At 35.4% G+C, this 12,477-nt stretch overlaps 1 protein-coding gene across 2 annotated transcripts; it reads left to right on the top strand.

Moving 5' to 3' along the window:
• Nucleotides 1-200: 200 nt before the first annotated feature.
• LOC139876780 (protein IQ-DOMAIN 9) lies at nt 201-5,545 on the top strand. 2 transcript variants are annotated; one of them, XM_071864151.1, is made up of 7 exons: nt 201-577; nt 1,043-1,258; nt 2,117-2,206; nt 2,439-2,591; nt 3,457-3,684; nt 4,092-4,205; nt 5,075-5,545. In XM_071864151.1, exons 3-7 carry the CDS (start codon nt 2,141-2,143, stop codon nt 5,375-5,377), a joined length of 864 nt encoding a protein of 287 aa, XP_071720252.1. In that variant the 5' UTR covers nt 201-577; nt 1,043-1,258; nt 2,117-2,140; the 3' UTR covers nt 5,378-5,545. The 2 variants fall into 2 exon arrangements, with proteins under 2 accessions (XP_071720252.1, XP_071720251.1); XM_071864150.1 differs by lacking the exon at nt 1,043-1,258.
• Nucleotides 5,546-12,477: the final 6,932 nt, after the last annotated feature.

Genomic DNA, 12,477 nt, shown 5'->3' on the forward strand with positions numbered 1-12,477 from the left:
TCTAAAAATGTACTGTTAATTTGGGACAAGTAAAAAATACTGATATATATGAGGGAGGTAGTGGATATAAGAAGAATTGAATTATACGTACCGTACACGTTTGTCATATAGTTTTACATACCGGCACAAAAGCCCCTGCTTGTTTTTTGGGGTTGTTATTTCTACTGTTACTGTTATATCCCCTTCAATTGAATATTGAAAATCTGAAAACAAGATCAATAATTGACAACGAGTCAAATTTATAATAATTTCGGCCCAAACCCACCAACCATAATCATACTCATCACCTGTCATCATCTCAAATTTGGTTAATTTAATCACTCCTACCCAAATCATAATAATACAGATTCTTAACACAGTTCTTCAAACCCCAATTTCCAATTATTTAAACACCAATTGATAAAATTGAGCTGGTTGTGGTTGGTGAACAAACTTATGAACACCTACCCACCTTCCTTTTGCTCCCTTTTTATCCTATTTTTTCTTCCCTAAATACTGCAGGGTTTTACATTACACACACCACTTTTGCTCTGTTTTTTATTGTTCTTCAGATTGAATTTAAAAGACCCAAGTTAAGGTATGTCACTTTCATCAATACCCATATCTTATTTTAGTATGCTTTTGTATATTAACTTGTTATATAAGTGTTCTTGTACTTAAACACTTATTCAATTAGTTATTATGTTATTGGATTACTAAAAAGTTTGGAACTTTACTCAGATTATGTTATTTGTCTGTATCCAACTTGAATAGTTTCTATCTAATATATCAAAATTTTCAGTTATTGCTGGTGTATGCCCTTGATTTTATGTTTTATTCACAAGGCCACTAGTATTTTTTTGTGGTGTGGCAGCTAAAGCATTACTACGTATAAAAAGTTCGATACCACATCACGATTAAATAAGTTATAGGAGGTTAGATACATAAAATATCATATTGGATTTGTAGATTACATTTTGTTAAGATTATTACAAGGGGAGTGATATGTATGCAACCATTTTTGTTATGTACACAACTAATCATGTTTTACAGAGTTGTACAGTACATAACTAGCAACATATCTTGGGTGGCTACGGAAGGTTTCATGTTCGAACATAAATAGCAACTTATCTTGGGTGGCTACGGATAAGGTTGGATAATCTGGGCCCACGTACATTTAAGTAAAAATTACTCCCCTTCCTTGGATAGCCTGGCCAGGAAAACTTTATTCGTTTATTACAAAAATGCGACTGCAGAGTCTTTCGGTTTCTAAAAAGTGGTAAATGTTTAAAAAGTTTTGATTATCTAGCTAATTGATAGATAATAATACGGTATTTGAGCGCACATTTACTCTGCTAGGTCTTAGTACTTAACTCTTAAGTGACAAATGACGACACAATTATAAAGAGAAGTGAAATTCATGATTCTCGGTTACTACAAACGAAGTATAATAACAAATTCTTTTTGAAATGCACAACGAAACACCTAGTACTATGGATGCATATCCATATTGATAGATCATTCATATAGTTGAAATTAATGCACTAGTGTAATAGTGTTACCTATGTGATTATGTCGACTAGCCTTTAGTAATGCCTCGGCCCTCCCGAATTAAATAAATTATATAAATATGTGTCGATACAAAACGGTCCACCCTTAAATCTAAAGCTATGATAGATTTGAAACTTTCGTTTAAGAAAGTTAATGTATACTTTAAAAACTTTGTATTGAGTATATCCAATCAAGGTGGTTCACCCAGTTGGTGAGCCGTTTGAATAGGTTTGTTTAGTACGGCTAGAGCTCGTTTTTGGATTCTCTTGTATCGGTTGTATGAGTTGATCTTCGGACTCTTATTAATGTTATCGTTTTTTTGCCAAAAAAAAATTAAAAAAAAATCAAGGTGGTTCAACTGTATGCTTCAATGCTGAGTTTTCATATTATAATCTATTTGTTGTTGCATCCTAGAAAATAAACTAAATTAAGCTCTTTTAAAAGTCTTCTGTTGCTATGTTTTAAAAAGTCTTCTATTAGCAATCTACCCTTACTTCATGACAAAGTAAATAACAACACTTGTATATTTATTATAACTTTTTTTAGTCTTTTTCATGTGCGTTTGCTATATTTGTTATTTTTACAGTATAACCCAACTGTAGTATCAACAATGGGATCTGGAAACTGGTTAAAGAATATAATCAACTGCAAACCGAGGAAACTAAAGTCAAAGAAGGTATGCATTTCATCACTGAATTTCTTTGCATAAATTAGTAACCGTTCTACGCATATATTTGTTTTTTAAAAAATATTTTAGTCCTGTTAGTATTTCATTACATCTTTATCTCTTTAACAAGAACCAACATATTAAAATCACTTTTATCACCTATTGTATACATATATCTATCAACATATATGTGCATAGTAGTTAATGTAATAAACATTGCTATTTTGGGATTTTGTTACAGGGTTTTTCATTAAAATCTGCTACTAATGGGACGGAACCCCAATTTCAAGAAAAATCAAAAACTACGATTAGTAATAGGCCTACTAAGGGCGTTGGTCCTATTGACGAGGGTATAGCCGCAACTCGGATCCAAACTTCATTCCGAGCGTTTAAGGTACATCAACAATCGATTACATTAATGCCCCGCAGTCCCGCACATTCTTATTTTCATTTACTTTGACAACTTATTTATTTTACCCTGAAATTAGTTTGAGTCCATGATACTATACTAATTAAAATTATATGTAAGGCTGTCTTACATTGTTATCTATCCACCATTTCCCGTCTTTTTGAAGTGTAAGCTAATGAATCCTTTTGTTTCTGAGAAAACATAAACTCAAGTCAAGGTTGTAAAATTCACAAGTCGGGGACGAGTCAATCGGGACCTTGGAGGGATGAGTCGGGGACGAGTCGGGCGTTGACCAACTTGACTTTTAATGATAAATAAATTAAGCATATATACTTATATATTACACATAAATATATCAAACATAAATATTTCATACATAGATATGTGGCACAAAATCTAATTATAAATAATATAAATTTTTTTACCTACCTTTGACTTTGACTGACTCAGCCCGACTCGACCGATCGTGACCGACTTTGACCCGAATTTTTAGCGTTGACTGACTTTTATGGCTTTTTTGGACAAGTCGAGACGAGCTAGTCCCCAAACTGACGCGTCTGCCGACTTTTACGACAGTGCTCAGAGTACTTGTTGCCTATAAATCTATAATGTAGAGGAAAGCATACTTTTAGGGGGTTTGCAATGTCTGTTTTCAAAGTAACTTCATAGGTGATTTACTATATTTAACTCGACAACCCATTTACTTACAGTAACTTCATAATGCTTCTCCATATATAATTAATTTGATCCTTCATAATAAGAATTGCAAAATCATAGTTACATTTTTACATGCTTTACGTTATGATAATTTACAAAGTTGATTCTATGTTTCTTCTCGTAATATGTGAAGGCAAGGAGAACTTTAAGGCATTTGAAAGGAGTAATGAGATTGCAGACACTTACAAACAGTGATTTTGGCAAGAAACAAACGACAAACACATTAATAAACCTTCAATCATGGAGCAAGATACAAGCTCAAATCAGAGCTCGCAGACTTTGTATGGTTGAAGACGGAGGGATCAGGCGGAAGAAATTAGAAAATCAGCTGAAGCTCGAGACTAAACTACATGATCTAGAGGTAAAATGTAATTTAAATATTATACGAGTTCAGAATGTAATCCATTCAATTTTGGTAAAAAAATGTTAACAAGATTCAGTATTTTTACATTATACACATGTTTGTAAGAAGTTAATCGAATTTAGGATACCATTATAATTAAGGTCCACTCTTTGGCCTACTAATTATATACTCGTCGATTCAAGTTATGTTTTATATCCAACGACTCAAACAACTAAAATAAAAATATCAAATAAAGATGCGAATCAAAAGTCACCAATAATAATACAACCTACTTAATGCTTTATTCAAAACTTCACCCTTTTTGATCCGTTACCATGCCTCCCATTGCCCATTTTGCCACCTCTAATTTTGACTGCCTGCCATTGCCCATTTTGCTACCTCTAATTTTGACTGATTTGTTCCAGGTGGAGTGGAGTGGTGGTTGTGATACCAAAGATGAGGCTGTTGCGAGGATACAACAGAGAGAAGAAGCAGCTGTAAAACGTGAGCGAGCTATGGCGTACGCCTTCTCTCATCAGGTAACTTCAGTCAAAAGTCAAAATATGTTACAAGTCAAATGCCTACTCAAATTTGTAAGTATCTATTGGGGAAGTTTGATTAAAAACTTTTGAAATGCTGACATGGCTTGTTTGTTATTAGTACAACTCTCAAAACAGTTGAATGGTTTTATACTCTATCTGGTTTAAACTGTTTTTGATGGTTATGAGCGTATGCTTTTTATGCAAACATTTTTATAAACATGGGTGAGAAAAAAGCCGTGACCTGCAAGTATCCGCCCTGTGACAGGCGGGTAAAGCCATTAAATCTTATCTGCTGGCACGGGTACAGGTACAGGTAAAAAGTTGTACCCGCCGACGGGTCACAGGTACGGGTAAATAGTTGTACCCGCCGACGGGTCACTGGCGAGTCACGGGTATGCATTATCCGTCGCAGGCAAAACCGGATCCGCTAATACATGATGCTTATTTAACTTACCCACGGGTATACGCATACAGTTACGGAGTATTAAATTTAAATACTTTATTACTTGTAATGAGATAATAAATTATATTAAATTTAAATACAATTATTAAAGTTAAATACTAAGTTTCATATATATTTCTTAACTTTTTGTTATTTTTTTTACCTTGTTTAGATTGGTAAAATTGTATATTTATATAACCCTCGGGTTTACCCATGTGTCATGGGTATCCACGGATCATGAGCATGGGTAATAATGTTACCCGTTGACGGGTACACGGGCCTTGACTGGGTCGTGGATCCACGGCTGTCGCCCTGGTGCCATCCCTACTATTCAAATATGATAAAATTTGTAACCAAATGAATCCTAGATATTGACAATTTCTACGTATAAGATAATATTTGTAACTATTATACAAATTTACAGTGGAGGCCAAATTCGAAATCCATTTCTGGCCATAATGATTCAGAACTAGCTACTGCTAACTGGGGTTGGAGTTGGACGGATAGATGGATTGCGGCTCAGCCATGGGAGAATAGAGTCTTGGTTGACTTGACTCCAAAGAAAGTCAACAGCCCGGCAAACAAAGCGCGTAGAAACTCAAGCTCACCATCAATGAAAAATTCACCTAACGGTAAGAACAACTTAAAAGGCCGAAAGTTATCTTATGGGGCAGCCACGAATAACGAAAACATCAAAACCAAAATGTTAGTAACTCAGCAACAGTAAATCGGCAGCTTTCAAGTTATGTGAAGGTGATGAAGAAATTTACTGCATTATGTTCATAAGTTGTATTTAATATGTTGTAAATGGGTGAAATAACGTTTTCTGGTTTGATTTTGTATATGTATATTTGCTTGGGGATTGTATATATCATTGACATCCTTTTTGGTTGAGCAAGTGAAAGTTCACTTCTTATTTAAAATCTATTAAGTTAAATTATGCAGAGTATTATTTAAAAATAAAAATAAAAAAAAAATAGCTAGAGTATAAATAGTTTGATTTTGTACACGTGCATCTACTCACCTTACTTCATCGGTTAGTAATTTGAGTATTGTTTTTAATCGTTACATTTATCCATCGGTTGTTAGTGACGAAATGCCTACACATATCATCAACACTTGATATAGCATTTTTCCTACTACCTCATCGACCCTTACAGCTAAACTATGTACTTGTCACTCTCAACATAGTTAAAAATCTAGCGTTTGTTTGTCAGTTCACTCGGGATATTAAAGTTTCAACTAAATTTGATTTATTAGTAAAAGATATTTGACTTGCCACATCCTCCTCTGACGTGATAACACTAACGATCTATATCCTGTCACACCTCTAGTTTCGAAGCCCAACAACTTTTTCTATCCACTTAGACAGCATGACATCAACGACTTAGTTACCATGGAAGTGATATCTTGAGTCGACTTATATCTAGTCAATCAATTACTTGTCATAAAACTAATTCTCCGTTGTTTTGTCATGCTTGTAAAATGGGAAAGCAAGTGAGACTTCACTTTTATGTTCATGATTCTCTAGTTAATTTTGTTTTTGACATTGTCGGATTTGTGGACTTAATCATTTCTGAGTATTGGTGTCATTAATTATTATGTAATCTTTTAGGATCGTTATTCACATTACGGGTATGTTTGGCATAGAGAAGTTTTTAGGTTTTATGAAAAAGCTCATATAAAAAAAAACTCCGTTTGGTTAAAAAGGTTAAAGCTTTTAGACGGATGAAAAAAGCTAAGGGATTATAGCCAAAATGCTCATTCCCAGCAAGTTTCTTGCGCTGGAGCCCAAAAAAAAAAAAAAAATTTGCCAGGTTGCCCTCGCAAGACGCAAGGTGCCTTGCGTCTTGCCCTCGCAAGGCGCAAGCTTGCGTCCTTGCGTCTTGCGAACTTGCGACCTTATCTGATCAGATGTTGGATTTTCAGATAAGATTTAGTAAGATTTCTTAGATTTTTGTCGGATAAGATTTTACCATATTTATAGTATGACCCTGGAACTTTGATTTCACAGTCTCATAAAAATTCCATCCTTGTGCAGTTCATTGATTAAAGGTACTTTAAGGTACTAATTTAAGCATTTTTCTTCACTAATTATAGTATTTATTATTTGTTTGTATGATGATTATTTTTAATTAGTTTGTTATTTACAGTTAATCTCAGTTAATATCCATGGATAGAAGAGCTAGAGCTTCACACCGACCATCACAAGGAGAGTCATCACAAGTTGCTGAAAGACGACGACTATTAGCCGACCGTCCCATTCTTCCTGGTATTAACGTTGTTGCTCAAGGTGATTTTTCCGCGTACTGGCGGGGAATAGATGCTGGAGCTTTTCTATATCGTCAAGTTAATGAGTACTATCCCAGACATGTTAGGGAATTCTATGCTAACTATGTCTTTGATCCACGTAAACTGAAATGTGTTCACGTGAACATGTTTGGTTATTCCTACGATTGGACGTTGGAGGAGTTTGGTGAGATTCTGGATATTCAAGATGGAGATTTCAAGTTTTTCAGTCTTAGCAAGGATGTGAAAAAGGCCCCTAGGAGGTCAGCTACAGGAAATTCATTCTCAGCTTCTGGGTTTATTTCGGGATTATGTAAACCTGGTTTTTACATGCCAAACAGTGGTCCTGTCATTATCAGGGAGGAAGATATTCAGGACCAGTATCAACAGATGATGAATGTCATCAAGAAGAATGTCATGTTTCGAGATGATGCTGATGTGGAGCTATTTGTAACCGAAGTTTTGATTTTGATGTGTTTGCTCGAACAAATCCCAATTAATCTGGTATATGTGGTTGCTAATCGGATGGCAGGATTGCCTGCAGCTGGTGGGAGTGGATTGCCGTATGGCATGTTGTTGAACAACTTCTTTGCTGATGAAGGCGAGTTGGTGTATCCTTCTGATCGAGAAGTGTTGAATGCTCAGATTATGTATTGTAACGACCCGGCTTTTTCGACTTGCTTTTGTGCCTTGTGTTTTTGCGAAACTGCGTATTTGTGCGTACTGTGTTACTTTATACTCTGGAAACTTGATTTACGTGGTTTACTTCCATTTATATGTTAAAACGTGCCTTAGAGTACGTAGGAGACATAACTTGATCATTGGAAGCCTTTATAACCGTTAGTGTTATTTGACGTTTCGAATAAACCGCGAACTTGCGCGCACGTTTAACTTTTGTCATAATCGGAATATTATGACTGCGAAATATTAATTATTATTTTATAATAATAATTACCTGGGTTTTTGGATGCTTAATTACTCGTAGTAATTTAATTATGCACAATAGTTAGTCTTGTTGGACTTTCTACCTTGTTGGGCTCAAGCCCACCCTACTCTAGCTAGTGACCCAATTAATTAGCCCTTGTCCATGTCATCAATCCTTGTCAAATTCCTTGCTTATAAATACTAGCCCTTGTCCATGTCATCAATCCTTGTCAAATTCCTTGCTTATAAATACTAGCCATTTACCTCTCATTCAAATCACTTGCTCATTTGGTTTTCACACACACTTGTTCTTTCTTTCTTTCCTTTCTAGTATTGCTTGTAAGTCTTCTTTTTCTTCTTCTTTTCCTTTCATTTTCGTGGCCATCATCATCATATTATGGAGATCAAAGTTCCTTTTAGCTTTGATCTTGCTTATATCTTGTTGATTCAAGCATGAATCTTTCAAGAACATGGAAGATTCAAGCTTTCTAGCTTTGAATCTTCATCAACTTTGTAGATTCATCTTTCTTTTACTTTAATCTTGTTATTTTGTGATAAAGATTCAAACTTTTGTTTGTTATCTTCATATATCTTAAAGATCCAAGCTTTATGCTTCAAGATCTTCAAGAACACTAAAGGTTCAAGCTTTCTAGCTTTGTGACCTTATAAATTGTGTGAAAGGGATCCAAGCTCCCTAGCTTAGGGTTCCATCACCTCTTTTGACTTGGATCATGTTCATACTTGTTTGATTGATGTAAAGTTTGTAACTTTGTTTGTAAATAGGACTTGTAATTGTGTTAAGACTAAGGATATGATGTAACCTTGGTTCATCATCCATCTAAGACTCTTAAATGAGTTGTGTTACCACTTGGTCTTAACATATTGTGTATTGATGGTAGAATCTTGGTCAAAAGTGATGCTAAACCATCAACGAGTTGTACAAGCATCAAGGATGAGAACCGTGATGAGCATCAAGCACCAAGAACCTCACCGGAGCACTTGTCCACTGATTTTATTATCTGATCAGACCACCTGGGCTACTGGAAAGTTGATTTTCAGTTATTTCGGTTCGAGTAGATGATTTTCCGTTTATGCCTCGTCTTAATCCGAGTTACGGTTTAGGATTTATGGCCCTCCGAGAGTCACTACACCCTATTAACGTTGTGCTGAAATTTCTGACCTACTCGCACTTAAACCGTCGCCACGGTCAAACGAAGATGAGTTAGGTTCTGAAAATTGGTCAGCGGTTAGGGGACTCACATACGGAGCCATAGCCACTGACTATGCATCTTTTCAATTTACGTAGAGTTCGCAGAAGCTGACCGAAAATCAGCCTATTGTTTCGATCTCTATTCTTGTTGAACTTACTTAGCTTTTATGATGATGAATGATGATGATGATGACACTTAAACTTATTTTATGCACTATTAGAATTTATAAAAACAACCTACTGACCTAGTAACCCTTGATTTAGGTTGACGACCTTTCGGACCGACTTACTACTTGCGTACTTTCATTACCGACTTTACCGCATTTATCACTGTGAGTTATAGCATTCCCTTTTTACTTTAACTTATTTTGGGAACTGAGAATACATGCGGATTTTATGTTTTACATACTAGGCACGAGTACTTAAACTTATATATGTGTGGGTTATACAACGGCATAAACATTCCCTTTAGCTCGGTAACGATTAATCATTGGTTTTTGAACCATGAACGCGAATCTTAGATATGGATCCATAGGGTTTGACATCCCCACTCGGGCTAGTCGCGCTAGCATTTAACGAGTGTTTAATACTTCGTATACATACGCACTTGCCAAGTGTACTTTCAGGGGGTATAAACGTTAAGTTAGTTACCGAGTGCCCACGGTTATACATATACTTTATCATACTGATTTGAATTACTGATATGAAACGCTTGTTTGAAGCACTGAAATCTCGTGGTCTACATTACATTACTGAATACAAACAAACTATAGCTCACCAACATTCGTGTTGCCTTTTTAAGCATGTATTTCTCAGGTGTTTAGACGTTGTTGCTTCTGCTGTTAGCCTTGCTATTCTAGTCTCGGTGTATAGACTTGCTGTGTTAGACTTCCGCTGCATTACTTAGAGATGTCTCAAACATGAAACTTTTACTTTGCATTCCCAACTTATGTTATTTTCAAAACAATAGCTTTGTAATGACCTTAGTATCATGTACTCATGTTAATGTTTCCTATTCATCTTTTGTAAAACATTATCTGTTCATGAATGCAAAACTGGTTTTCAAACAGCATATAGTGTTTGACCTTGTAATGATCCTGTTGTTGATGTACCATACACGAGGATTTTGTACGGGGCGTCACATGTATGCTGCTGCAATTTAATTAATCTTGGTTGATCATGTAATAAAGTAGGTCGTAGGGCCTTTTGTACTACTGGTTAATGAAATGGTATTTTAATTTTAGCCTATCTGTTTTATTGGTCATTTTAATTTTTAGTACAAGTTCAAGGACGACGGGAGTAATTTGGTCAATAACTTTTATAAACTTACACTTAAGCACTAGATAAATATTTGTAAACATAGATGGACATATTCATTAACAGTAGTTAAACAAATAAAAAAAAACTCAAATAGCAGCAACATAAAATAGTAATCATAGCATACGCAAAGACACAAAACAAGCCTTGCGAGACGCAAGACGCAAGACGCAAAGTTTGTGGATCTTGCGTGCTTGCGTCTTTGCGTCTTGTGTTTTTTATTATTAGGTTATAAACCTAATAATAACATTCACTTGACACACACACACTTCGCAAATACGCACAGACGCAGAGAAGCAAATTACGTGAAACCTAGCCAAACGCAAATACGCAAAGATCCATCATCTTCTCTCTCGTTCAAACAGTAGATCGAAACAACCATCACCACCTGCACTACCACTAGTTCATCCATCGTATTCACCACCACCACCACGTACCAGCGTCTACGTCACCAACTACGTCACCATCGTCTTCGTCTGCTCCATTTTAACTACAAAATAAATCAAGATATCAACCTAATAACAATGGCAAATCCGCAGGTTAGTTATTCCTTCACTATATATGTTAGTTATTTGGGAGGTGTATATCAATTTCATATGTTCATATATAAATCTGAAAATGTGCACACCAACTGTTTGATGAAATGTCTCTGTGATAATCATCATTATTAAACCGTATTCTTGCTTTTTTTTTAAATAATGGGGTATATTATGTCTTGTTTTGTATAGTGTTTTGGTGAAACAACAATTTGTTGCTGGTTAAATTAATTTGACTGTCCAGGCAAAATGGTCGTTTTGCGTCCTTGCGTTCCGGACACAATCAAGTCGCAAGACCATATTTGCGACCTTGCGTACCTGTAGTTTAGGACGCAAGGCCAATTTTGCGTATTTGCGTATCATATGCTGATGTTGTTATTGTTAATTTTACAGGGATGGGTTGAAGGTAAACTGACGATGAAGAATAAAATAAGTATTATAGGTGATGTGAAGAAAGTGATGACCGAAAATCAAATAAAAATATTTAAACAAACGTGTTTTGGTGTATGGTTAGATCTTGAATACATGGGAAACGATCCCGGACTTGTACATGCAATGCTCCAACGTAAAACTGTACGACCGGAAGGTATTGATGATGATAAGTACCCCGAGGAGCAAGATGACATATGGTTTAGATTTAAGCCTAATTTTTCTATTAGATTTGGTCACCGTGAATTTTGTCTAGTAACGGAGTTTTTGTTTGGTACCCGTACGGATATGGCACATTACATCCCTAAAAATTACGAAAAAGAGACGGCTCTAATTAGACAACGTTTATTTCCGTCCATTAAAGAGAGCACAAACATTTTGATTGGTGATATTGAAAAGAAGCTTCTAAAAAGTAGTCGGGTCGGTGTTTCGGAAGATGATGTGGTTCGACTAGCAATCATATTAGTTGTAGAGAGAGCTTTTATGGGTAAACAATCTGCCCATGTGGTGAACAAGAAGTTCTTATATTTAGTTGAAGATTTTTCAAGTGTAAATAAGTACCCATGGGGGTCTCGTATATGGGAACCGACTTACGAAGCGGTTAGTGAAGGGTTTATTGTCCGGGAAAGCCAATTAAAGAGCGGCAAGGCGTACACTTTGGCGGGATTTATGTGGGCATTTAAGGTAACGACATGTTTGATTTCAAATAGTTTTAATATTTAAAGATAATATATATATATATATATATATATATATATATATATATATATATATATATATATATATATATATATATATATATATATATATATATATATTGATATTGTTTAAGCAAAAATGATTTGTAGATTTGGATCCTCGAGGCTTACCGTCGTATCATTAAATCCTTTGCTACAAAAACGGACAAGAATGGAGTACCGAGGGCTCTTTTTTGGAAGCGTACAGCAGCAGAGACTTTTGGAATCTCTGATTACATTAAACTCTTAGATATTCAGGTCAGTGGGCTTTAATATTTGGAATTACCATTGACTGGTAAATGACTGTTGAAACAGAGAGGAAATGGCAAGGACGCAAGACCATTCCTGCATCCTTGCGTCTTTGGTAAGCGTGGTTGCAAGGTTG

This window comes from Rutidosis leptorrhynchoides, chromosome 11, assembly GCF_046630445.1.
Source record: "Rutidosis leptorrhynchoides isolate AG116_Rl617_1_P2 chromosome 11, CSIRO_AGI_Rlap_v1, whole genome shotgun sequence".
In the NCBI taxonomy this organism is placed as follows: Eukaryota; Viridiplantae; Streptophyta; class Magnoliopsida; order Asterales; family Asteraceae; genus Rutidosis; species Rutidosis leptorrhynchoides.

Bases quoted from the DNA above. Each gene is read 5' to 3' on its own strand.
- LOC139876780 (XM_071864151.1), top strand. From the start codon at position 2,141: ATGGGATCTGGAAACTGGTTAAAGAATATAATCAACTGCAAACCGAGG. The intron at 2,207-2,438 runs GTATGCATTTCA...ATTTTGTTACAG, and splicing joins GGAAACTAAAGTCAAAGAAG to GGTTTTTCATTAAAATCTGC. The intron at 2,592-3,456 runs GTACATCAACAA...TAATATGTGAAG, and splicing joins CTTCATTCCGAGCGTTTAAG to GCAAGGAGAACTTTAAGGCA.